Genomic DNA, 24,295 nt, shown 5'->3' on the forward strand with positions numbered 1-24,295 from the left:
CATATGAAATTATATTTAAGATTTGCGGATGATATTTTTATTATCTGGGATGGCTCAAAAAGTGATTTTGATAATTTTGTTCTCCATTTGAATGACATAAACGAGGATAATATGCAATTTACATCATGTTTTGGTGAGAACCAACTAGAGTTTCTGGATGTAAAAATAGATATATCTGATGGTAGGCTCGTCACAAAAGTGCATAAAAAACCCACGGCAACAAATAATTTATTGCATTTCAACAGCGCACATCCCTATCGCACGAGAAAAAGCATCCCTTATAGTCAGATGGTGCGTTTTAGAAAAATAAATAATAACGAGCAAATTTTTAAAGAACAAATTTCGGAACTTAAAACCAGCTTTCTAAATAGAAACTATCCTCCAGATGTGTTAGCAGAAGCAGAATCTAGGGTATCTCAACTCTCACAAAGAGACCTTCTTAACAACCGCAAAAAAGAAAGACGACCAGAATCAAAACATAAACAACAGCGATTTACTTTTGCGTTCACGCATAGCCAAATGGACAACGAAATATACGCTGCCATTAGGAAAAGTTGGCACGTTTTACAGAGTGACAGGGACCTATCAAAAATTGCTTTAACTCAACCCCAATTTGCATGTAAACGCACAAAAAATCTGGGGGATCTTCTAGTCCATAACCGGCTTTCACCAGAAAATCGCAATTGGTTAGAAAAATTCCAACCTCGGGGAAACCATAAATGTGGTAACTGTAATTGGTGTCATTTCCATCTAACAAACAACCCCATACGCCTAGGTCCAATAACACATACAGTCCATGATTTTATTTTGTGTAAAACTAAATATGTTGTTTATGTAATTTTTGGTCCATGTCTATTTCACTATATCGGTAAAACAATCCGCCCTTTAGCAACAAGATTCAGGGAGCACTATAGATCAATTTCCTCAGGGAAAGGATTACGCTTCATTAAACATGTACAAGAAAAACAACGCAAACCCTGACGTGTTACGACTTGCGGGGTTGGAGGCAATTAAACCCCCACCCCAGGATGGTAATAGAAATAAAATACTTCTCCAACACGAAGCGAGGTGGATACTAAAGACTAATGCGCAAGGTCCAATAGGACTTAATGACAAACTTGATATGGCCATTTTTCTGTAAAATTTGTATAAATAAGATTATCTCGTACTCATTTCTTTTGCAAAATGTAATGTGTATAGTTATTCGTAAATATTGTATTTTTGTACACGTTTCTTTTCACAATACTGTCTACCCCCTTTAAAAGGAAATGACATACGTAATTTTGCACCTGGACCCGTGGAAGCGCATTTGCGCGAAACGGCCGTCGTCCGCTCCTGTCTCCCCGCACCCCTCACATTTACCTGCCGCCTCTCCATGTATGTCTAAAGCTGCACACAGCGAATAAAGGACATTGATCTCAGCATTTCTTGGGTGAGTGCCGCATCTGTTACATTTTTGCTACATTTTGAAAATTCTACCCTCGTTCACAAGCACTGAGCACCTCCCTATATGCATTTACTGCTACTGGTCCAGTTTCGTGTTTTATATGCTTTCCTATCGCATAACCTGTGAAGATTTCTTACCTGGTGCCGCTCTATTCTGGATCTCAGACTTTGCTCAATAAATACATTTTATGTATCTCTCTGTGCCTCTATTCTTTCTTAAATTATTAACTGTTCTAACCCCACCCCCCATGCCACCGCCACCCCAAACTTCTTTATTTGTGCCCAGGTCACTATCTGCACTATATTCCCCTCCTATATAATGAATACCCTCCCCCCAATCCCTAGTTTAAACACTCCTCCAACCTTCTATCCATTTTCTCACCCAACTCAGCTGCACCTTCCCCATTGAGGTGCAGCCCGTCCCTAGCGTAGAACCTGTAGCCAACTGAGAAGTCGGCCCAGTTCTCCAGGAACCCAAACCCCTCCTTCCTACATGAATTCTTGAGCCACTTATTAACCTCCCTAATCTCCCGTTGCCTCTCTGGCATGGCACGTGGTACAGGCAGTATTTTGGAAAATACCACCTTGGAGGTCCTTGCTTTAAGCTTGCAGCCCAATTCCCTGAAATCATCTTTAACCCCTTCACCCCCAGAGCTTTTTTCGTTTTCGTTTTTCGCTCCCCTCCTTCCCAGAGCCATAACTTTTTTATTTTTCCTTCAATATGGCCATGTGAGAGCTTATTTTTTGCGGGACGAGTTGTACTTTTGGACGATTCCATTGGTTTTACCATGCCATGTAACAGAAAATGTGAAAAAAAATTCCAAGTGCGATGAAATTGCAAAAAAAGTGCAATCTCACACTTGTTTTTTGTTTGGCTTTTTTGCTAGGTTCACTAAATGCTAAAACTGACCTGCCATTATGATTCTCTAGGTAATTATGAGTTCATAGACACCAAACATGTCTAGGTTCTCTTTTATCTAAGTGGTAAAAAAAATTCCAAAGTTTGCTAAAAAGCAAAACAAAAAAACAAATTGTGCCATTTTCCGATACCCGTAGTGTCTCCAATTTTCGTGATCTGGGGTCGGGTGAGGGCTTATTTTTTGCGTGCCGAGCTGGCGTTTTTATTGATACTGTTTTGGTGCAGATACGTTCTTTTGATCGCCCGTTATTGCATTTTAATGCAATGTCGCGGCGACCAAAAAAAACTTAAAACGAAAAATTCCCAAGGCTCGAGTTCATATGAGGACATCCAGCAGAGGGCGCATCACCGCGACCCAAGGTAACTACAGGACATTCCCCTGCTTTCCATTCATTCCCCGGGGGTTTACAGCCATGAGCTGTATGACCATGTTTTTATTTTTCCTTTTTTACTGAACGAGGGTCTTCAGGTGGATTAAGAGTCTAATAAAATATTAAAACACCCTGTGTCTTTATTTCATTAAAGTACTTTGTAATAAGGTGTGTTTTATTAACCATTTCGTACTATTGGATTAATAATGGAGAGGTGTCATAATTGACACCTCTCCATTATTAATCTGGCTTAATTATTAATCTGGCTTAATGTCACCTTACAATAGCAAGGTGACATTAACCCTTCATTACCCCATATCCCACCACTACACAGGAGTGGGAAGAGAAGAGAACAAAATTTATCTTAGAACAGCAAAATGGAGTCGAAAAGCACAAAATGGAGAATCTTTCTTAATTTGTCCCTTCACAATATCCCACCGATACACGGGAGTGGGAAGAGAGAGGCTAAGTGCCAGAATAGGCGCATCTTCCAGATGTGCCTTTTCTGGGGTGGCTGGGGGCAGATGTTTTTAGCCAGGGGGGGCCAATAACCATGGACCCTCTCTAGGCTATTAATATCTGCCCTCAGTCACTGGCTTTACCACTCTGGCGGAGAAAATTGCGTGGGAGCCCATGCCAATTTTTTCTGCGATTTAACCCTTTAATTTAATAGCTAGAGAGCCCAAATTTTGCACATACACACTACTAACATTAGTAGTGTGGAATATGCAAAAAAAAAAAAGGGATAGGAGATGGTTTACTGTATGTAAACCATGTCTCATATCATGTTTGGGAAGAAGATAGCAAAAGCCGGCAATTGAATTACCAGCTTTTAGGATATCTAGCGCTGTATGAAATTATAATTATATATATATATATATATATATATATATATATATATATATATATATATATATATATATATATATATATATATATGTGTGTCTCACTGACATATACCTATTCTGTGTGTAGACATTTATTCTACCTATTCTATTCTGTCAGTGTGATTTTACTGTACACTGCACTGAATTGCCGGCTTTTCTCTATAACACTGGTGCGTATTTCTCGCAAGTCACACGCATGGTCCGTGTGTAATCCGTATTTTTCTCGCCCCCATAGACTGTCATTGGCAATTTTTTTGCGCAATACAGTGACAAACGCAGCATGCTGCGATTTTCTACGGCCGTACAAGACAGTGTAATACGGATCAGTGAAATACGGCAGATAGGAGCTGGGCCATAGAGAATCATTGTACCGTATGCAATCTGTATTTTCTGCACCTCTCATATGTCCGTAAAACTCGCTAGTGTGACGCCGGCCTTATAGTGAGAGATCTTTAGGCAGAGGAAAGGTTCCTACTCTTAGAAATGTAGCCTGTGGCTCACTGCTAGTTTCTCTGCCTGCCATGCTAGAGGTCATGGGATGGGACAAACTTAACATAGAAAACAAATAAGCATATATAAATACATCCACTGAGCACAGATAATAATAATAATCTTTATTTTCATATAGCGCTAACATTCCGCAGCGCTTCACAGTTTGCACATATTATCATCACTGTCCCCGATGGGGCTCACAATCTAAATTCCCTATCAGTATGTCTTTGGAATGTGGGAGGAAACCGGAGAACCCGGAGGAAACCCACGCAAACACGGGGAGAACATACAAACTCCTTGCAGATGATGGGAGGCCCCCCAAATGTACTGAGTAAGAGGAGGTCTATACTGGGAGAAATGGATGCCACCCTCCCCCATGGGCCCCTATGCAGTTGATCCCGCTGCACATGCGGTATCGCTGTCCCTGCTCTGTACATTGTGTACATGTGGCCACAATGGGAGCTGCAAACAACTAATCAGTGGGAGCACCAGCTGCCAGCAATGCACAAGTCCTTGACAATCTCTAAAGTTAGACAACAGTGTGTAATAATGCACCAGATTCACATCCTGCATGAGCCGCTATGCTACATTTGGTGAATTGGAGACTAACCATGAAATACCGCACATTTAGTAAATCTGCTCCTATCTGGCCAGTGTATTTTTTTCACCACTGCTATTAGGCTACATTCACACTTCCGTCTTTTTGCCTCCGTCGCAATCCGTCGTTATGGCAAAAAAAACGGATCCTGCAAATGTGCCCGCAGGATCCGTTTTTTGCCATAAACTTTAATGGACGACAGATTGCGACGGATGGCCACAGGTGGCATCCGTCGTGCGACGGATGCGTCGTGTTTTAGCGGTCCGTCGTGACAAAAAAAGTTCAATGTAACTTTTTTTGTCCGTCGGATCCGCCATTTCCGACCGCGCATGCGCGGCCGGAACTCCGCCACCTTCTCCCCGCTCATCACAATGGCCCTGTGCTGACGGATGTGTGAAAGTAGCCTAAAGGTACCTTCACACTAAGCGACGCTGCAGCGATATCGACAACGATGCCGATCGCTGCAGCGTCGCTGTGTGGTCGCTGGAGAGCTGTCACACAGACAGCTCTCCAGCGACCAACTATGCGAAGTCCCCTGGTAACCAGGGTAAACATCGGGTTACTAAGCGCAGGGCTGCGCTTAGTAACCCGATGTTTACCCTGGTTACCAGTGTAAATGTAAAAAAAAAAAAAAACAGTACATACTTACATTCCGGTGTCCGTAACGTCCCCCGGCGTCTGCTTCCTGCACTGACTGAGTGCCGGCCGTAAGGCACAGCACAGCGGTGACGTCACCGCTGTGCTCTGCTTTTACTTTACGGCCGGCACTCACAGTCAGTGCGGGAAGCGGACGGCGGGGGACGGGTGACAGACATCAGAGGGTGAGTATGTACTGTTTGTTTTTTTTACTTTTACAATGGTAACCAGGGTAAATATCGGGTTACTAAGCGCGGCCCTGCGCTTAGTAACCCGATATTTACCCTGGTTACCATTGTAAAACATTGCTGGCATCGTTGCTTTTGCTGTCAAACACAACGATACACACCGATCTGACGACCAAATAAAGTTCTGAACTTTCAGCAACGACCAGCGATATCACAGCAGGATCCAGATCGCTGCTGCGTGTCAAACACAACGATATCGCTATCCAGGACGCTGCAACGTCACGGATCGCTATCATTATCGTTGCAAAGTCGTTTAGTGTGAAGGTACATCGTTGTGTTTGACACGCAGCAGCGATCTGGATCCTGCTGTGATATCGCTGGTCGTTGCTGAAAGTTCAGAACTTTATTTGGTCGTCAGATCAGCGTGTATCGTCGTGTTTGACAGCAAAAGCAACGATGCCAGCAATGTTTTACAATGGTAACCAGGGTAAATATCGGGTTACTAAGCGCAGGGCCGCGCTTAGTAACCCGATGTTTACCCTGGTTACCATTGTAAATGTAAAAAAAACAAACAAACAGTACATACTCACATTCCGGTGTCTGTCACACGTCCCCTGCCGTCCGCTTCCCGCACTGACTGAGTGCCGGCCGTAAAGTAAAAGCAGAGCACAGCGGTGACGTCACCGCTGTGCTGTGCCTTACGGCTGGCACTCACAGTCAGTGCAGGAAGCAGACGCCGGGGGACGTGTGACAGACACCGGAATGTATGTAGTGTTTTTTTTTTTTTTTTACATGTACACTGGTAACAAGGGTAAACATCGGGTTACTAAGCGCGGCCCTGCACTTAGTAACCCGATGTTTACCCTGGTTACCCGGGGACTTCGGCATAGTTGGTCGCTGGAGAGCTGTCTGTGTGACAGCTCTCCAGCGACCACACAGCGACGCTGCAGCGATCGGCATCGTTGTCGATATTGCTGCAGCGTCGTTTAATGTGAAGGTACCTTTAGCCAAAGGATGGAAGTCAATTATAGTAATTGGCTTAGGAACATAAACATTGCCCTAGAGGAGGTCCTCTCTAATAAGAAAACTAAAATATATAGGAATTAAAACTCTGTTGCAGAACTTGCAGTTTCCTAATATATTTATTATATTGTGCACTTTACTAAGGTGAGGAATCTAATATCAAGAGTAACCTTTATGTTTGCCAGTTACCCCATGAGTCTACAGGCACATGTGTAGTGAAGTACGTGCTTTTCTACTGTATGTTATGAGAGACCATCCGTGATGTAATAAACAATATAGTATATTCTTATCCATTCTTTATACTGCAGCTGAACAATGCTTGTAACAGAAGGAAGACCCATCTCTGACTGTGCCATTTACTTGTAACCAAAATGTTACCGTGGTAGACTCCCTTAAATCTTCAGCCCTAGGCACCCAGTCTGCACTGGCCTTTATTTTGTAGTGGTTTTCTTGACTTCACAACCCACCAGGGTGTAAATGAGCTATTACACCAGCTGCTGTCACCATCTCAACTGTCAGCACATGGCAGTTGTACCTGACACCAGGCAAGAAAAATACCTTTTACAGTATTTCAGTGTTAAACTCAGGGGTTGACATACCATTGGTGCAACCTGTCCAACCGCACAGGGGCCCAAGAGGTACAGGGGCCACTTCTACCTCCAGCGCAGGCGGAATTGTGCATTTTGATGTGCTATTGGACTGCAAAGGGCCCATATACTGTTCTTGCATAAGAGCCTCTTCTGTCTGTGTCCAATCCCAAAACTTTAACCCATTAGGGACCAATTTTGACTTTATTGACCAGGCCAAATTTTACAATTCTGACCAGTGTCCCTTTATGATGTAATAACTCTGGCAAGCTTCAATGGATCCCACTGATTCTGAGATTGCCTTTTTTGTGTAATATTGTACTTCATGTTAGTGGTAAATTTTCTTCGATATGACTTGCGTTTTTTTGTTTTTTTTTTAAATTTAATTTTGGCAAACATTTAGAAAATTTTGGAATTTTTTTTTTGTTAGGAAGCTATAAGGGTCAAAAGTAGATCAGCAATTTCTAATTTTCCCAACAAAAATTCACAAAACTATTTTTTTTTTTTTTTTTTTTTTTTTTAGGTACGTCGTCACATTTGAAGTAACTTAGTGACAGAAAATACTCAAGTGTGACACCATTCTAAAAACTGCATCCCTCTCCCCTCCCAGGTGCTCAAAACCACATTCAAGAAGTGTATTAACTCTGAGAACTGAAGCAATGTGAAAGGAAAAGATTAACATAACTTTTTAGACCCAAACTTTTTTTTTTATTTTCACAAGGGTAATAGAAATTGGACAACAAATTTTGGGGTCCATTTTCTCCTGAGTAGACGGGTACCTCATAAGTGGGGGAAATCCACTATTTGGGCACATGGCAGGACTCGGAAGGGAAGGAGCGCCATTTGACTTTTTGAATGTAAAATTGGTTGAAATCAAAAGCAGACGCCATGTCGTGTTTGGAGAGCCCCCGATGTGCCTAAACAGTAGAAACCCCCCCCCACAAGTGACCCCATTTTGGAAACCACACTCAAGGATTTTTTTCCAGGGGTATAGTGAGCATTTTGAACCCACAGGTACTACACAGAATTTGATAACATTAGGTCATATGTCACCATTAGTGTTGGGGATACGAGATACTTCATGCATAGGCGAGCACACGATGCGAACTTGAGTAGCGAGCACTTGGGCTCAACACTATCAATATCCCCCATTGACACTTCCACCTCAGCTGCCTCTAAACTTTTAGCACTGACTGTCTGCTTTGGTCTCACTCAATGGTCCTCTGAGACAACTCACAAAGATGGCCACACGCTGGACCTCATCTTCACCCTCCTCTGCTCCCTTACTAATCTCATTAACACACCCCTCCCCCTGTCTGACCACAACCTACTGACATTCTCTTCTCTCTCCTCTCCTAGTGTGCAACCCCCACTCCACAAACTCACTCACCCTTGCAGAAATCTCAATTTACAATCACTATCTGAGTCCCTTCTCCCTTTACAGACATAACTTCCTTCCATGAGACAGATGCTGCTGCCACTTTTTATAACACCACAATAACAGCAACACTACACTTGGCCACCCCGCTCACGCATTGCAAAACTCATACAATCAACAGGCAGCCCCGGCTGACAAGCCTGACCAAAGAACTGAGACGGGCTTCCAGGATCGCTGAGCGGAGATGGAAGCGATTCCACTCCACCGACCACTTCACTGCATACAAGCAGTCCCAGCCATGCTCACTGCCGCAAAACAAACTTACTTCTCATCTCTCATATCCTCCCTGTCTCACAACCCTAAACAGCTTTTCAACACTTTCAATTCTCTACTCCGTCCCCCTGCACCCCCTCCCTCCCCTCTCTTTCTTTAAACAGAAGATCAATACGATCAGAGAAAGCTTTGGCCAACAGCACCCAATGCCTCTCTTAGCTGCTCAACCCTGCTCCTCCAAAACCAGCTTCTCCACCATGACAGAAGATCAGCTCTCCACCCTCCTGTCAAGATCACACCTCAACACCTGCACACTCGACCCGCTCCCATCCCACCTCATCCCTAACCTTTCCACGGTCTTCATCCCAACCCTAACGCACCTCTTCAACCTCTCACTCACAACAGGTGTCTTCCCCTCATCCTTCAAGCATGCCAAGATCACACCCATCCTGGGTCTAGATATCGCCCAATATCCCTTCTCCCTTATGCCTCCAAATTACTGGAGCAACACGTCCATCTTGAACTGTCCTCCCACCTCTCCTCCTGCTCCCTCTTTGATCGATTACAATCTGGCTTCCAACCCCATCATTCAACTGAAACTGCCCTAACTAAAGTGACCAATGACCTAACCGCCAAGAGCAAGTGACACTACTCTGTCCTCCTCCTGGACCTGTCTTCTGCCTTCGACACTGTGGACCACTCTCTTCTGCTACATATCCTCTCATCTCTCGGCATCACAGACTTCGCCCTATCCTGGATCTCATATCTAACAGATCGAACATTCAGCGTCTCCCTCCCCCGTACCACCTCCTCACTTCGCCCCTTGTCAGTTGGTGTTCTTCAAGGCTCTGTTCTAGGACCCCTACTCTTCTCCATCTACACCTTCAGCCTTGGACAGCTCATAGAATCCCACGGTATGCAGTACCATCTCTACGCCGATGACACGCAGACCTACCTATCCGGACCTGACCTCCTTACTTACCAAAATCCCACAATGTCTGTCTGCTATTTCAGCCTTCTTTTCTGCTCATTTTCTAAAACTGAACATGGACGAAACAGAATTCATCATCTTTCCCCCATCTCACTCTACCCCTCCGCTAGACCTATCTATCAATGTCAATAGCTGCTCACTTTTCCCAGTCCCACACGCCTGGTGCCTCGAGGTGATCCTCGACTCTGCCCTCTCTTTCAAGCCACATATCCAAGCCCTTGCCTCCTCCTGCCGCCTCAAACTCAAAAATATTTCCCGGATCCACGCATTCCTTGACCCAGACACCGCAAAAACACTAGTGCATGCCCTTATTTCCCACCTTGACTACTGCAACCTCCTACTCTCTGGACTCCCCTCTAGCATTCTGGCACCACCCCAATCAATCCTACAGTCTGCTGCCCGACTAATCTACCGGTCTCCCCACTATTCCCCAGCCTCTCCCCTATGCCCAGCTCTTCACTGGCTTTCTGTCGCCCAGAGACTCCAGTTCAAAACCCTCACAATGACATACAAAGCCATCCACTACCTATCTCCTCCATACATCTGTGACATGGTCTCCCAGTACCTACCTACACGCAACCTCCGATCCTCTCAAGACCTCCTTCTCTACTCCCCTCTCATCTCTTCTTTCCACAACCGCATCCAAGACTTCTCCCGTGCTTTCCCCATACTCTGGAACGCTCTACCCCAACACATCAGACTCTCGCCTACCATAGAAACCTTCAAAAAGAACCTGAAGACTCACCTCTTCCGACAAGCCTACAGCCTGCAGTGATCCTCAACCTACTGAACCGCTGCACAACCAGCTCTACCCTCTCCTAGTGTATCCTCACCCATCCCCTGCAGACTGCAAGCCCTCGCAGGCAGGGTCCTCCCTCCTTATGTACCTGTGTGTCTTGTTTTTTGCTCATGTTTAATGTATTTGTCTACATCGCTCCGTATTCACATGTATAGCGCCATGGAATAAATGGCGCTATAAAAATGTATTATAATAATAATAACACTAGTAGTCTTTTTTTTTTTTTTTTTTTAACCCTTATGAAAAACACTCAATTCTAACTCCAGCCTTTACCTTCATCTTAACCCTAAACCACAACCTTAACTACAAAGAATGGGAAAAAAATAAAAATTTTGTTTTATAATTTTTTATCTAACTAAGGTGGTGACAAAGGGGGATTTGATTTACTATGGTTTTTTTATATCATTGTGATAGGATAGTGATCAAAAGTAACCAATAAGTAAAATTTCCTATTGTTGCCGGGTATCGGCCAGCAGATCTCAGTGGCGGCACTGCGCCCATTTTTTTCCCAGGAAGATGAAGCGGAGGGCCGGGGGACGGAGTCGGAGGATGGTGGAGGTAGCAGGGGGGGCTCAGGGGACCACCATTTCTCTCTTCTCTGATCTGTTAGATCATATAAGAGGAGAGAGAATGGATTATAAATCTGACTTTTTTGTGATTGCTGTTATTTGGTAAATAACGGCGATCACGTGACGGGACCGTAAAAACCGACCCTGATCATGTTTTCAAGGGTCTCCGCTACCTCTGGTAGCCAAGATCCTGGAGATTTTCTAATACTGGGTGACGCTGTAACCTTATTTCTCAGCACTGTTAAAAAGTGGCGCTGAGTAATAAGTAATGACCACTGATACGCCTGTTAACTGCGGCAGTTAAGGTGTTAAATCAACCAGCACCTTCAATCATTTTTTTTCTTTTGGGGACTATATAAACATGTTAAAATATCCCGCTTCAGACAGTTAAGAGAACTGCCAGATATTGCTCTCTGGGAAAAGGACCTTTTAAACTGGGTGATTATGTTGAAAAGACAATACATGAATCAAAAATTCACAATCATAAAACTGGAGGCACATAGGAGAAGGCAGCATGGACCTAGAGCATGCTAGGGAGTCTGGATTATTGATCCATACAGTACACATTCGTTACATAATTGTGTTTCTGAGCCTTATGATAAAAGTAAAGACTGTCAGCATTTCCATAACTGCAACATGAATAAGTCTTTCTGCACACAGCAGGTTAATTAATGTGAAGTGATGCTCCAGGCTATAAAATTATTTTACAATACAGGTCCAATTTTGATCCCTTTGTGGAGACAGCTTCAGGACCTTTGTTTGGTGATCTTATGGTCACATGATTGTGATGTCAACACAGGTCCTGTACTCTGTGTGAGTCGGAAGTGTCTGTACGAAGCTACTCGACAGACAAACATCCATCCATCTCTGGCAAAAATTAAAGAGACCACTGCAAAATTTTCAGTTTGTCTGATTTTTCTCTTTATAGGTATATTTTTGAGTAAAATGTAAATTGTTCTTTTATTCTATCTACTACTGCCAACGTCTCCGTCACTGGCAAAAAAAACAAAAAAAAAAACAAGCTCAATCATTTAGAAACAATAGTAATGTTTTAACTCCGGAAGAGTTCAGAAATCAATATTTTGTGGAATAACCATGATTCTTAATCACAGCTTTCATGAGTCGTGGCATGCTTTCCACTAGTCTTTCACACTGCTTTTGGGTGACCTTATGCCACTCCTGGTACAAAGCAGTTCTTCTTTGTTTGATGGCTTGTGACTATCCATCTTCCTCTTGATTACATTCCAGAGGTTTTCGATGGGGTTCAGGTCTAGAGATTGGGCTGGCCATGACAGGAATTTGATGTGGTGGTCCTTCATCCACACCTTGATTGACCTAGCTGTGTGGCACAGCACATCATAGTCCTGCTGGAAAAACCGGTCCTCAGAGTTGGGTAACATTGCCTGAGCAGAAGGAATCAACTGTTTTTCACATTGCTTCAATGAGAAGCAAAAGGAGAGCCAGGCTGAAGTTTGCCAAAGACCATAAGGATTTGCCCATAGAGGACTGCAGTAAGGTAATCTTCTCTGATGAGTCTAATTTTCACCTTTGCCCAACAACTAGTCGTCTAATGGTTAGACAGCCCTGGAGAGGTGTACAAGCCACAGTGTCTTAAACCCACTGTGAAATTTGGTGGAGGATCGGTGATAATCTGGGGATGCTTCAGCAAGGCTGGAATTGGGCAGGTTGTTCTTTGCGAAGGACGTATGAATCAAGCCACATACAAGGTTATCCTGGAAAAACAGTCGATTCCTTCTGCTCAGGCAAATGTTCCCCAACTCTGAGGACTGTTTTTTCCACAGGACAATGCGCCATGCCACACAGCTAGGTCAATCAAGCTGTGGATGAAGGACCACATCAAATCCCTGTCATGGCCAGCCCAATCTCCAGACCTGAACCCCACTGAAAACCTATGGAATGTAATCAAGAGGAATATGGATAGTCACAAGCCAAATAAAGAACTGCTTAAATTTTTGTACCAGTAGTGGCATAAGGCCACCCAAAAGCAGTGTGAAAGACTGGTGGAAAGCATGCCAAGATGCATGAAAGCTGTGATTAAAAATCATGGTTAGTCCGCAAAATAATGATTTCTGAACTCTTCCTGAGTTAAAACATTAGTATTGTTGTTTCTAAATGATTATGAACTTGTTTTCTTAGCATTATTTGAGGTCTGCAAGCAATGCATTTTTTTTTGTTATTTTGACCATTTCTCATTTTCACAAAATAAACAAAATGTATTGCTTGGAACTTCGGAGACATGTTGTTAGTAGTTTAAAATGTAAATTGTTCTTTTATTCTATACTCAAAAATATACCTATAAAGAGAAAAATCAGACAAACCGAACATTTTGCAGTGGTCTCTTAATTTTTGCCAGAGCTGTATAGGTCTATGCTCCGTATACATGAATGAGCAAGTCAGAGAGCATGCATTTACATAAGTGTGTAACATGCCGTGGTTGTAGCATCCATTTATAAATCCCGTCTGCACAGACTAAACAGGTCAGCAATACCCAAGAAATGAGGAAAATGCTAATTTATCATGTGAGTGGACAGTTTATGGCGGAACAAAAATCATTGTACTCAGCAACACATCACCCGGTGTAAATGGCAGATGAGCTGCTGAAAACATGATACTGTATGGTGACAGATTCATCTACTAATGATCGTTCTATGCCTGTCATTCTTCGTCAACCTGTGTAAACAAGCACCATACGATATCAATATTGTTGAACACACTCATTTAAAGGGGTTGTCCACTACAAGGACAACACCCCTTTTCTAGATCTAAATACCTATACTCACCTCCTGTGCGATCGCCGTTCCAGGGGTGTCGGCACTCGCGTTACCGGTGCTCTTGCGCGGTTGTCATCACCAGGGCTGTGAAGTCAAAGTCTATATAAAATGGACTGACTCAGACTCCAAAAATATATAATATATTGGGTACAGTAGTATAATGCAGGATGTGCGGTAAATGTTTTCAGCACCGATTGAGACGGGGTCGTGGGTGATTTAGTGAAATATATATGTATGGGTGTATGACCAGCAGAATTAACATCTGTTCTGGGCAGCAGGTCTCACAGGGGTCACAGTATATGTTATCCTGAAAAAAAGCAGTATCCTGGCTCCAGTCACCCCAGGGGGCCTTGCCGAGAAACTTCACACCTTCTGACTCCTTTGAACAGACAAGCCAATTGCAGAGACACTGTATATTTACGCCAAGAAAGATTACACAAAGTGTTCAAAAGAAAATAATGTTTTGATTGGTAAATAGCCAGGATCCAGTCACAAACCAAAGATTGGAATATTAACCTGAGAGGCTGGTCTAGAAGCCTGACCTCCAAGCTAACTATAAATTAGGCCTACACCCAAAGAAAGATGTTCACATGTTGGGGCAGCCTGAAAAGCTGATGTGAGCCATTCCATATTTCTCCCTCCCTCAGGGACAGAGTACCAAACGGCAAAGTTAGATATTTCTGTAAGTTTTTTCCCTTTATTTTATCACTGTTTTTGCATATTTGTATGTCACTTTATTTCCATTTCTATATCCTTTTTATTGTAAGTACTGTACCTTTTATATTAACGCTTAAAACTTTAATAAGTCTGAACCTTGTATGCTCTAAATAATCCATAGCCTAAGGGTACCGTCACACAGTGCCATTTTCATCGCTACGACGGCACGATTCGTGACGTTGCAGCGTCGTATAAGTATCGCTCCAGCGTCGTATACTGCGGTCACACGTTGCAATACACAGCGCTGGAGCGATAATTTCATGACGTATTTGCGATGTAGAAGCCATTGGTTACTGTGCGCACATCGTATACAACCTGTGTCACACAATGCAATCATGCCGCCACAGCGGGACACTAGACGACGAAAGAAAGTTTCAAACGATCTGCTACGACGTACGATTCTCAGCGGGGATCCGGATCGCAGTAGCGTGTCATACACAGCGATATCGTAAATGCATCGCTGGAACGTCACGAATCGTGCCGTTGTAGCGATCAAAATTGCACTGTGTGACGGTACCCTTAGAGTGTGTGCTCCTGGTGATTGGCACATAGTAGTAGTGATATTTCAGGGACTCATCGCCTGTGTGTTCGGTGAGTGGCGGCAACGTGTATGAACGGGGTGTGTGGACTGACGGGGTGTGAATTATGCTCCCATTGCAGCATAGGGCAGAGGTTGAATGCTGGACTAAGGCTACTTTCACACTAGCGTCGTGCACTGCACGTCGCTATGCGTCGTTTTGTAGAAAAAACGCATCCTGCAAAAGTGCTTGCAGGATGCGTTTTTTTCTCCATAGTCTTGCATTAGCGACGCAGTGCCACACGTCGCAACCGTCGTGCGACGGTTGCGTCGGTCCGTCGCCACCAAAAAACATTGCATGTAACTTTTTTGGTGTGTTGAGACCGTCTTTTCCGACCGCGCATGCGCGGCCAGAACTCTGCCCCCGCCTCCCCGCACATCACAATGGGGCAGCGGATGCGTTGAAAAACAGCATCCGCTGCCCCCGTTGTGCGGCGCTTTCACTGCTTGCGTCAGTACGTCGCAACGACGCAATTCGTCGTGCGTCGTACGACGCTAGTGTGAAAGTAGCCTAAGAGGAGAGAGATTAACCCTTGCAGGTACAACCCCAAGTCACATGCTGAGAAGCGAAAACGTGACAAGTGATAACCGCACAAGAACCCCAGGGATGAAAGTGCCGACACCACTGGTATGGCGAAAGCATGGGAGTTAAATTAAGTTTTCTTCTTTTAATCAGGGCCAAGCATGGGGTATGCGAAGGGGTTGTTCGAGTAGTCGACAACCCCTTTAACTGTCTGAACTCCGCACATGTAACTGCATCCTAAATGTTAGATTGTTCTGCAATAGGTTAGCATTTATGGACAACTGTCTAAAACCGGCTCTGCCTGAGTGGATGCAAATTCTGAAGTGCCCACTTACTAACATAACAGTGTGCCTGACTTCAGAAGTGAAATATAAAGACGTAAATAAAAATTTGTCTTATACACATTTTAAAGAATCATACACAGATTTAAGTGTAACCAAACACTATTATATAGCTGTTCCTTTTTATAATAGTTAGAGCAATGTCTGCAGCACAATGAGGACGTTATCATTGTAGGCCATGCTATAGATACAGTGGATCCCACAATACCACTTGTAGCCCGAAAACGTCACCGCTCTGCTTTCCGGCCGCTGTGCTTACACAGTGCAGAGAAGCAGAACGCCGGGGGACAGACACCGGAATGTAAGTATGTACTGTTTTTTTTTTTTTTACTTTTACGCTGGTAACCAGGGTAAACATCGGGTTACTAAGTGCGGCCCTGCGCTTAGTAACCCGATGTTTACCCTGGTTACCAGTGAAGACATCGCTGGATCGGTGTCACACACACCGATTCAGCGATGTCAGCAGGACCTCAACAACCAAAAAAAGGTCCAGGCCATTCCGACACGACCAGCGATCTCGCAGCAGGGGCCTGGTCGCTGGTACGTGTCACACATAGCGAGATCGCTACTGAGGTCGCTGTTGCGTCACAAAACTTGTGACTCAGCAGCGATCTCGCTAGCGATCTCGCTATGTGAGACGGGGCCTTAACTTGTTTTTCTTATCTTTCAGGTTACATTGGGGGTTTATCCACAGCATTACTGAATGCTGTAAAAAAATGATTACAAAGTAACCAGTGTGCGCGTCCAGCTGCTTTCTAGTGTAGTGCACGCTTCGATTTCAGGAAATGAACATCTTGAATGCATCGTTATCCTTTCAGTTAGTTCTAGTTGAAAGTTTCCAGATTACTTGTTGTGACGGTATTACAGGAATACCAGGATATACGTGGCTTGCGGCTCAAGCAAATGTCACTCAACTGCATCAGCAGGGGGTATCCTCAGAGGAGGTTACTTGTTAAAGTGTCAGTCAAGAGAAATTATTACTTTTTAAAAGGTGACACACAAGGAATTACAACCTTCAAAGCAAAAGCAACTTAAAAGCCCCTTATTATGAGACCAGTGACCATCTCTCCCAGCTTAATGTGGCTAGGAACATATGAACAGTTGGTGATCCAGTCTCTGTGTTATGTACATGTGAAGGGTCTTTTGAGCCTTTAAAACATATCTGCTCCAAAAACCAGCACAAAGTTTGTTTGTTTTTGGGTGGGGGTTTGGCTGGTGGGGAGGGGGTTCCTGAAGTTTTGAAAATTGCCTTTTAGAAAAAAAAAAAAAAAAGAAAAAAAAAAGTGCCCCTCTGACAGATACTGATTAATTGCTAATCCTTTGAAAACACATGAATGTTCATATAAGCCGAGAACTCACATGTATGGGCGAGTCAGGAGAGATCGCTTTAGATCTGCTCAGAGCTGTCAAAAGCTTATGGGCATCTTCACAGTAACAATCAGCACAAGATAATTCAAAGACAACACACATTTACACTTTGTAACCAAAAGGTAACACTTTATTCATCTTTGCTTTAAAACCTTATGATCTTGCCTGTCCTCAATGGAGGTAATAATCCTGAGACAGAATAGAATACAGGCTATACAATGAAGACACTCATTTCTCTTATAAATTAGTTCATACAAAAACAAAAAAAGTACATATATATAGATCTGTCAAAAAAGAACACGCAACCAACAAATATATCCAAACCTTATATATATGCATTAATGACCGGCTCACTGCTGTTCTACAAAAACCATCTGAAGCTGGAAAGTGACAGCAATAAATTAACACATAGTAAAAGACAACTATATTGATATGTTCCAAAAAAAGTACACAACCATACAAGCCTACAGATTAAAGTGGTCCCTTTTGTGGCAGTGATCAAATACAGTTTCCTCATCATCAGAATATTGTATGGCTGTTTTTCAGGCAAAGCGCAAGTTCCCTACGTCCCATGGAAGTGGTCATTTTCTCCAAGTGCCGCCCGTCCTACATGCCACGTCACTGTCTTCTCATGTTGATTCAGCTAAAACCATGAGAAATCTCAGAGACCGATTGCTTTGGCTCCCCGTGATCCTTGTGACCAATCCATCATCCGTGACCACAGAATGGAAAAGGCAGCTTGGTGGTCAATTTTAAGACTAGTTTTAGTGGCACAACTAAATATTCGCTAGTAAAGAAAAAAGGTATGTCTGTAGATTTTTTACACTTTATAACAGACTAATTGATTTTGTTCACAATCCCTGTATAAATGGTCACCAGACTTCATAGTATCTACTGTAGGACTGCTGGTAGATTTTATAACAAGATCAACCACTTCCAAGGCTATTCATCTGTGAATCGGGTTCTGGGATTTTACAAATACGTCTTCAACACCCCAAAAATTGTCACAAAGTTGCCCATGCCTTTAAAATGAAATCCAGCCAAAAATATTCCAGCTAAGATACTGGCTATAGAAGACAGCAAACATATGCAAATTTCCCAAAAATTTATGTATACAAAAAAAGTTTTTACAACCCCATATTTTCATACAGTGACAATACAAGACTAACTTGTGGTCGTCATATACACAGCAGATTAAATAAGCTTTAAAATAGACTTCCTAATAAATAGTTTAAGATCTTAAAAAAAGGTCCGTGTTCTGCGGCTAGCTGACAACTGTACAAAGCAATTCACTACCACTGACAATTCATTGTAAGAAAAAGTGCAAGGTACATTGAATCAAGAGTTGTCACTTTGTGTTTTTGCAGAACAAGTCTAGCTGTGACCTTCCCAGTCACTGACAGAGTATGCTGGGGATTGCAGTTCTCAGCTAGCCCAGCCCTGCTTACAATATATATTTTGTATGTAAACCACAAAATACAGATGGTAACCAAAGTTGTACATAGGAAACAGTGTAAAAATAAAATCCAGAGAGTAATCCTAGGGAGAATTGTTGGCCTACAGCCAGCAGTGCAGCAGCCCCTAATAACCGTGGATTATCTCTATGCACAATACACGTCGCGTTTCCAGTCTATATACAGAAAAGAAAAGCAACATTCTAGTGATTCAAATTTTATTTTTTTGCGCAACACCCGTAAGCAGTCAGTCACTTTACACTCCTATCTCTGGGATATTTTGGTTTTATTCTAGTAATCTTCCCTGGTCAGATGGATTGAAGTACATGATATAAAGTAACAGGGCAGCCCTGATATGTAGAGGTCTACAATAAACTGCACATGGAAGTGTGTGTATATTATAGAATATATATATATATATATATATATATATATATATATATATATATATATATATATATATATATATATATATATATATATATATATATATATATATATCTCCTACAAGTTCATTGTGCTTTGGGTCTAACAATTAACTGGTTATTTGCTCATTAAAGATTGCAGCGTGTGTCTTTAGGAGAGCGCTAAGAAAAAAAAAATGCTTTTTCTTTTCAATTGTACACTATATTGCAATTTTATATTTGTTTTTGATTGCAACTATGCCAAAATGTTAGAGATTAAGGTACCTGGAATCTCCGATATAAACTGCTCGTCCAAAGGTGTTTTGTAACAAGCGTTTTGTTTTTTTTTTGCACAAAACAAGTCAATCTGTTATACAAGCACAAGACTATGCAAGTTACAGCCAAAATACCGTATATATGTTCAGACTGATTAATTGCTGGTTTTGCACATTTGGGACTGAATCAGAAAAGTCCACAGACTGGTGCCATTACTCACTGCAACTTTAAGGCTACATTCACACATACACACGTTCAGTATTCGGTCAGTATTTTACATCAGTATTTGCAAGCTAAAATCAGAGGAAAAGTATAATAGAAACACGTCACCACTTCTGTATCACCCACTCCTGGTTTTGGCTTACAAATACCGATATAAAATACTGAACATGTGAACGTGGCGTAATACATAGTCGTCTGCAGTGAGGTAGAAGCGGAGTGCTAAATGGTAACCACGGGACATTTTTCTGGCAAATCGTTTAGACAAACCACCTAGATTACAATATCGTTGTCAGTCTTGTTCCGACCCGTTCTTCGAATACAGCAGAAGGGGCAACTTCTATTTTAATGGTCTGGATTACAGTGAATAAAGGATTTTTCCTCCCTCCATTAAGGCTATGTGCACATGTTCAGGAAAGTTTGCAGAATTTTCCTGAGCAAATCCGGACTACTTTCGCAGGAAATTCGCTCGTGTTTTTTTGCTATTTTTTGGTGTGTATTTTTTGAGGATTTTTCCGGAGGTTCCCAATGCATTAATATAGCTGCAAATCAGCAAAATTAACACTAACATGCTGCGTTTTTTTCGAGGAAAAAAAAAAAAAGCAACATGGGCACAAAAATTGCAGAATGCATTAAAATTGATGGGATGCTTACTGTAAGCGTTTTCAAAGTGTTTTTTTGCAGCAGAAAACAGACGGAAAAAAAACCCGCAAAAAATCCAGGATGTGTGCACATAGCCTAAAGGCGTCTTGCTAACACGAGATATCATGTGGTGTGTTTGGAGCAGTGAGTCTATTTTGTCATTACTTATGTATTATACCTTATTTTCAGGGTTTCCACTTAATGTCTAAACAGAAGAGGAACATATATTAAAGACTACACTAACTACCTACACTAGATACAGTAATTCTTTCTAGAAATACAAAAAGGAGGATGCCTTGTATATAAGTTATAAACTCGCAATGTAAAGGTGGTGCTGTATATGTATGTACACCCTTTGTTCTAATAAATATCCTTTCTAGATTCATGTGAGTCAGTGTTTTTTTTTTGTTTTTTTTTTTATATTTGTGTGCAACTAAAGGAAAAAAAAATATATATAAATGACATTTTCTTCAATTGTAACTGCACAAACATGCATAGCCATAATATATTCCAAAGATACAACCATTGTCCAGTCTGTAGAAAGGCGTCTTTAGTCGGTCAAGGACAAAAAAAAAAAATAAAATTAAAAATACAGCAATCCAAAGGATAAGTCCAAATGTAACTATGGTCCTACTTCCCTCCGTACATACGCTCAATGTCGTTTAAATAGTGGTTCTTTAGTTCTTTTCTTTTCAGCTTGAAGGCATCTGTAACGAGACCCGTTTCCGGAGTCCAGGGGTCCGGGCTGAGCCGTACTTTAATGGGAATTTCAAATCGTTCCAATTTCACTGCGCAAACAAGACAAAAAGAACAGGACCGATATGAGAAACTAATCTGCTTCAGCTTAAAAGGCAATAAACTTTATAATGGAAGACGTTACGTCATGTCAAGAGGAATAAGGCTGACCGTTCAAAGGAAGCTTTCCATATTGCAATGATAGGAAGGGGCCTCATTAAATGGTTATTCCCACCTACTAACTGATAGTCAGCGTAAAAATAAGCCATTTTGCAATTTACTGGATGTTTCTATTATCTTGCGTTTATCTGTATTTTGCATGTGTGCGGTTGGCTCCTAATCCAGGCCACATCCCCAGCTGTAATCCACGTCCAATGTGGCAGAAAGTGGGAAAATCTCATCATATAGCAACAGGAGGGCGCACTGTTCAGACCAGCAGTGCTGTCACTTATGTAGGAGTGCCCGCCAAACAGGAATTCAGGAGGTGGGGGGGCAGGGTTGCCAAATGTCTAGAAATTACACGACAGTCCATAAAAATAAGGCACTTTTTTGCCCGGTGTTATAGATATATATATATATATATATATATATATATATATATATATATATATATATATAGAGATAGAGATATATATAGAGATATATATAGAGATATATATAGAGATATATATAGAGAGATATATATAGAGATATATATATATAGAGATATACACACACACATACACACGTAAGTGTGTGTGTGTATACATACACACTAAACTGGTGTAAGACGGAATCTTACACATTCCACTGCTGTACTTGAAAATTCCTTTAAACGACTACTTGAAGCTTTACCACTAGATGGCAGCAGAGCCTGTTAATGCGTTCCCATCTTGTTATTTGACTACTTCTGAGGAATACATCACAGATATTTCCCAGATATAAATGGACATATGCCACTTTATAGACAAACATTTGTAAGCTATTAACCCATTGTAAAGAAAAAAGTTGTATGTCCCTTTGCAGAGGAAAGCTACAAGACTTCCTATACAATGGAGAAAAAATAAAAAATAAACCAAAAATATGGCAATGCATACAGGCCTAGAGATATTCAAATGTATAAGTCTTCTGCACAATGTATGGACCATTAGGACTTAAACCCATCAAGCTTAGTGTTTAGCATGTCGGTATTGAAAGGCTGTGCTGGAGTAAGATGCTGTGAGCCTTTTCGGGTGCTTTCACATTGTGCTGTGTCCCAGTCAGGGCATACATCCTATATGCCCTGTAAAACGGGGTCAGGACAAATGCCCTCACGGTGCTATAGACTAATGGTGACAGAAGAGAGAACGTGCACTTTTTTGGGAGCGTACACCTCCAGAAGGCAGACACTCAGATGAAGTCCCCTACGTCTAGGGGTCTGCCTCCTGTAGGTGTACACTCCCCAAAAAAGTGCATGCAGAGGGCACGTTCATTCTACAGTCACCATCACAGCCTATGGCTCCATCAGCACATGTGTCCGGACCCCGTTTTGCAGAGCATTTTGAACGTATGCCCCGATGAGGACATACCATGCAATGTGAAGGCACTCTTAATGAATGCGCTGCATCTATCAGCAGATGTGCACAACAGGAGGACCATTTCTGTCGTATTATACTCTACTTTGTGGTGTAAATTCTGATTAATTGTTTGATGAATTATTGGAGTTAATGTGTACAGCACTTTTCTGGGGCATGTCTTGACAAGTAGATGGTATGGGGGGGGGGGGGGGGAAGAGGACAAAATAAAAAATTAATTGAGCTGGACTACTTGGCAAATTGTACATATTTAGGGCCTTTCAAAATATTTTATTCTCAACCAAGCCATCCTAACGCCCCAAGCTCACCATACAGACAGAGCAAGTGGATGTGAAACGAATGGCTCTATTATATGCAGCACGTTTAGTTAGGCTCCGATTGTAATCCTACTGGTAACCATCTCTGGCTGCAGCGGTTAGTAAGGGGCTTACAGTGATAGGTACAGTAGTGGGGGCCAAATATCATGTTATCATGGCTGTGAAACGGTATAGTTACAGAATGGTGCAATGCCTAGGGCAGAACATAACCAGCTAAAGATATTACAAGACAGAAAAAACAAGATATCACTTACTTGAGGATGCTACCTCCTTAATCTCCTTTAATACCTCTGCCTCCATTGTGGGATTGTTACAGATTTCCTCCCATGCTCCTTCAATCCCATGCTGTAGTGCTAAACTGGTCAGCTTCTTCTGATTAGGAACGACAAAGCTGATCACGTAAGACTGGAGACTGAAAAAAGAAGGAAGATTAGAGACTGTCTCCAAGGGCACAGATGAACCATGAGAACACGGAGAATTTGATGGGAGAAAAACCCAAAACCATGAATGTACTTCATAAAGCTGGATTGTAATATCTGCTACCTAATGGGATATACACAAATGATCATGAATATTCACTGCAATTGGCCATAGTGAAGAAATTATTGAATTTAATTTGAAATGCTTTTATCATCACTTTCCTTTTAAGTAAACAAAAAAAAAATGAAAAAAGTGTGGCACAAAAATATGTGGTGGAAAAGGAAGATGGATTTTGACATTCATAGCATGCAATCCTGGCTTCAATTATAACAGCAGACCATGTGGAAAAGGAAAACTGCAGGGAACCACAGAGGGTCAGTATTGGGCCTTCTAATATTTATTAACGATCTAGCAGAGGGCATACAGAGTATACTTTCAATATTTGCATAGGATACTAAACTAAGCAAAGTAATGTACACAGGGGAAGGTAATTTAGTATTACAAAGGGATTGAAGGAAGCTAGAGGCTTGGGCAGAGAAATGGAAACTGAAGATTAACAAATTTAAGGTCATGCACATGCAAAGAAAATAAAATACACACTAGTGTACTAAAAACTCACTGAAAAGACTTGGGCTTATTTGTGAACAAAAAAAATAAAAAATCTACAATGATTAGTGTACAAATCTATGAAAGGAAGGTGGTCTTTCTGAAAATATTTCTGGTTATAAAATACAAGACTCCTCAAGCAGACGTTGATCCAGGGAGTTTTTAGAATAGTTTTCCCCCTTCAATATGGGGCA

At 42.0% G+C, this 24,295-nt stretch overlaps 1 protein-coding gene across 5 annotated transcripts in view; it reads right to left on the minus strand.

Moving 5' to 3' along the window:
* Positions 1-20,824: 20,824 nt before the first annotated feature.
* Positions 20,825-24,295, minus strand: part of ACSL4 (acyl-CoA synthetase long chain family member 4) — an 88,595-nt gene continuing 85,124 nt past the window's right edge. For all 5 annotated transcript variants that reach the window (XM_077285147.1, XM_077285145.1, XM_077285148.1 and 2 more), the window contains exons 15-16: positions 23,330-23,487; positions 20,825-21,258 (exon numbers count right to left, since the gene is read on the minus strand). In XM_077285147.1, coding sequence (XP_077141262.1) covers positions 21,101-21,258; positions 23,330-23,487 — 316 coding nt within the window. In that variant the 3' untranslated portion in view covers positions 20,825-21,100. The remainder of the gene's footprint in view (positions 21,259-23,329; positions 23,488-24,295) is intronic.

The sequence above is a fragment of the Ranitomeya variabilis genome, chromosome 2 (assembly GCF_051348905.1).
Source record: "Ranitomeya variabilis isolate aRanVar5 chromosome 2, aRanVar5.hap1, whole genome shotgun sequence".
Classification (NCBI taxonomy): domain Eukaryota; kingdom Metazoa; phylum Chordata; class Amphibia; order Anura; family Dendrobatidae; genus Ranitomeya; species Ranitomeya variabilis.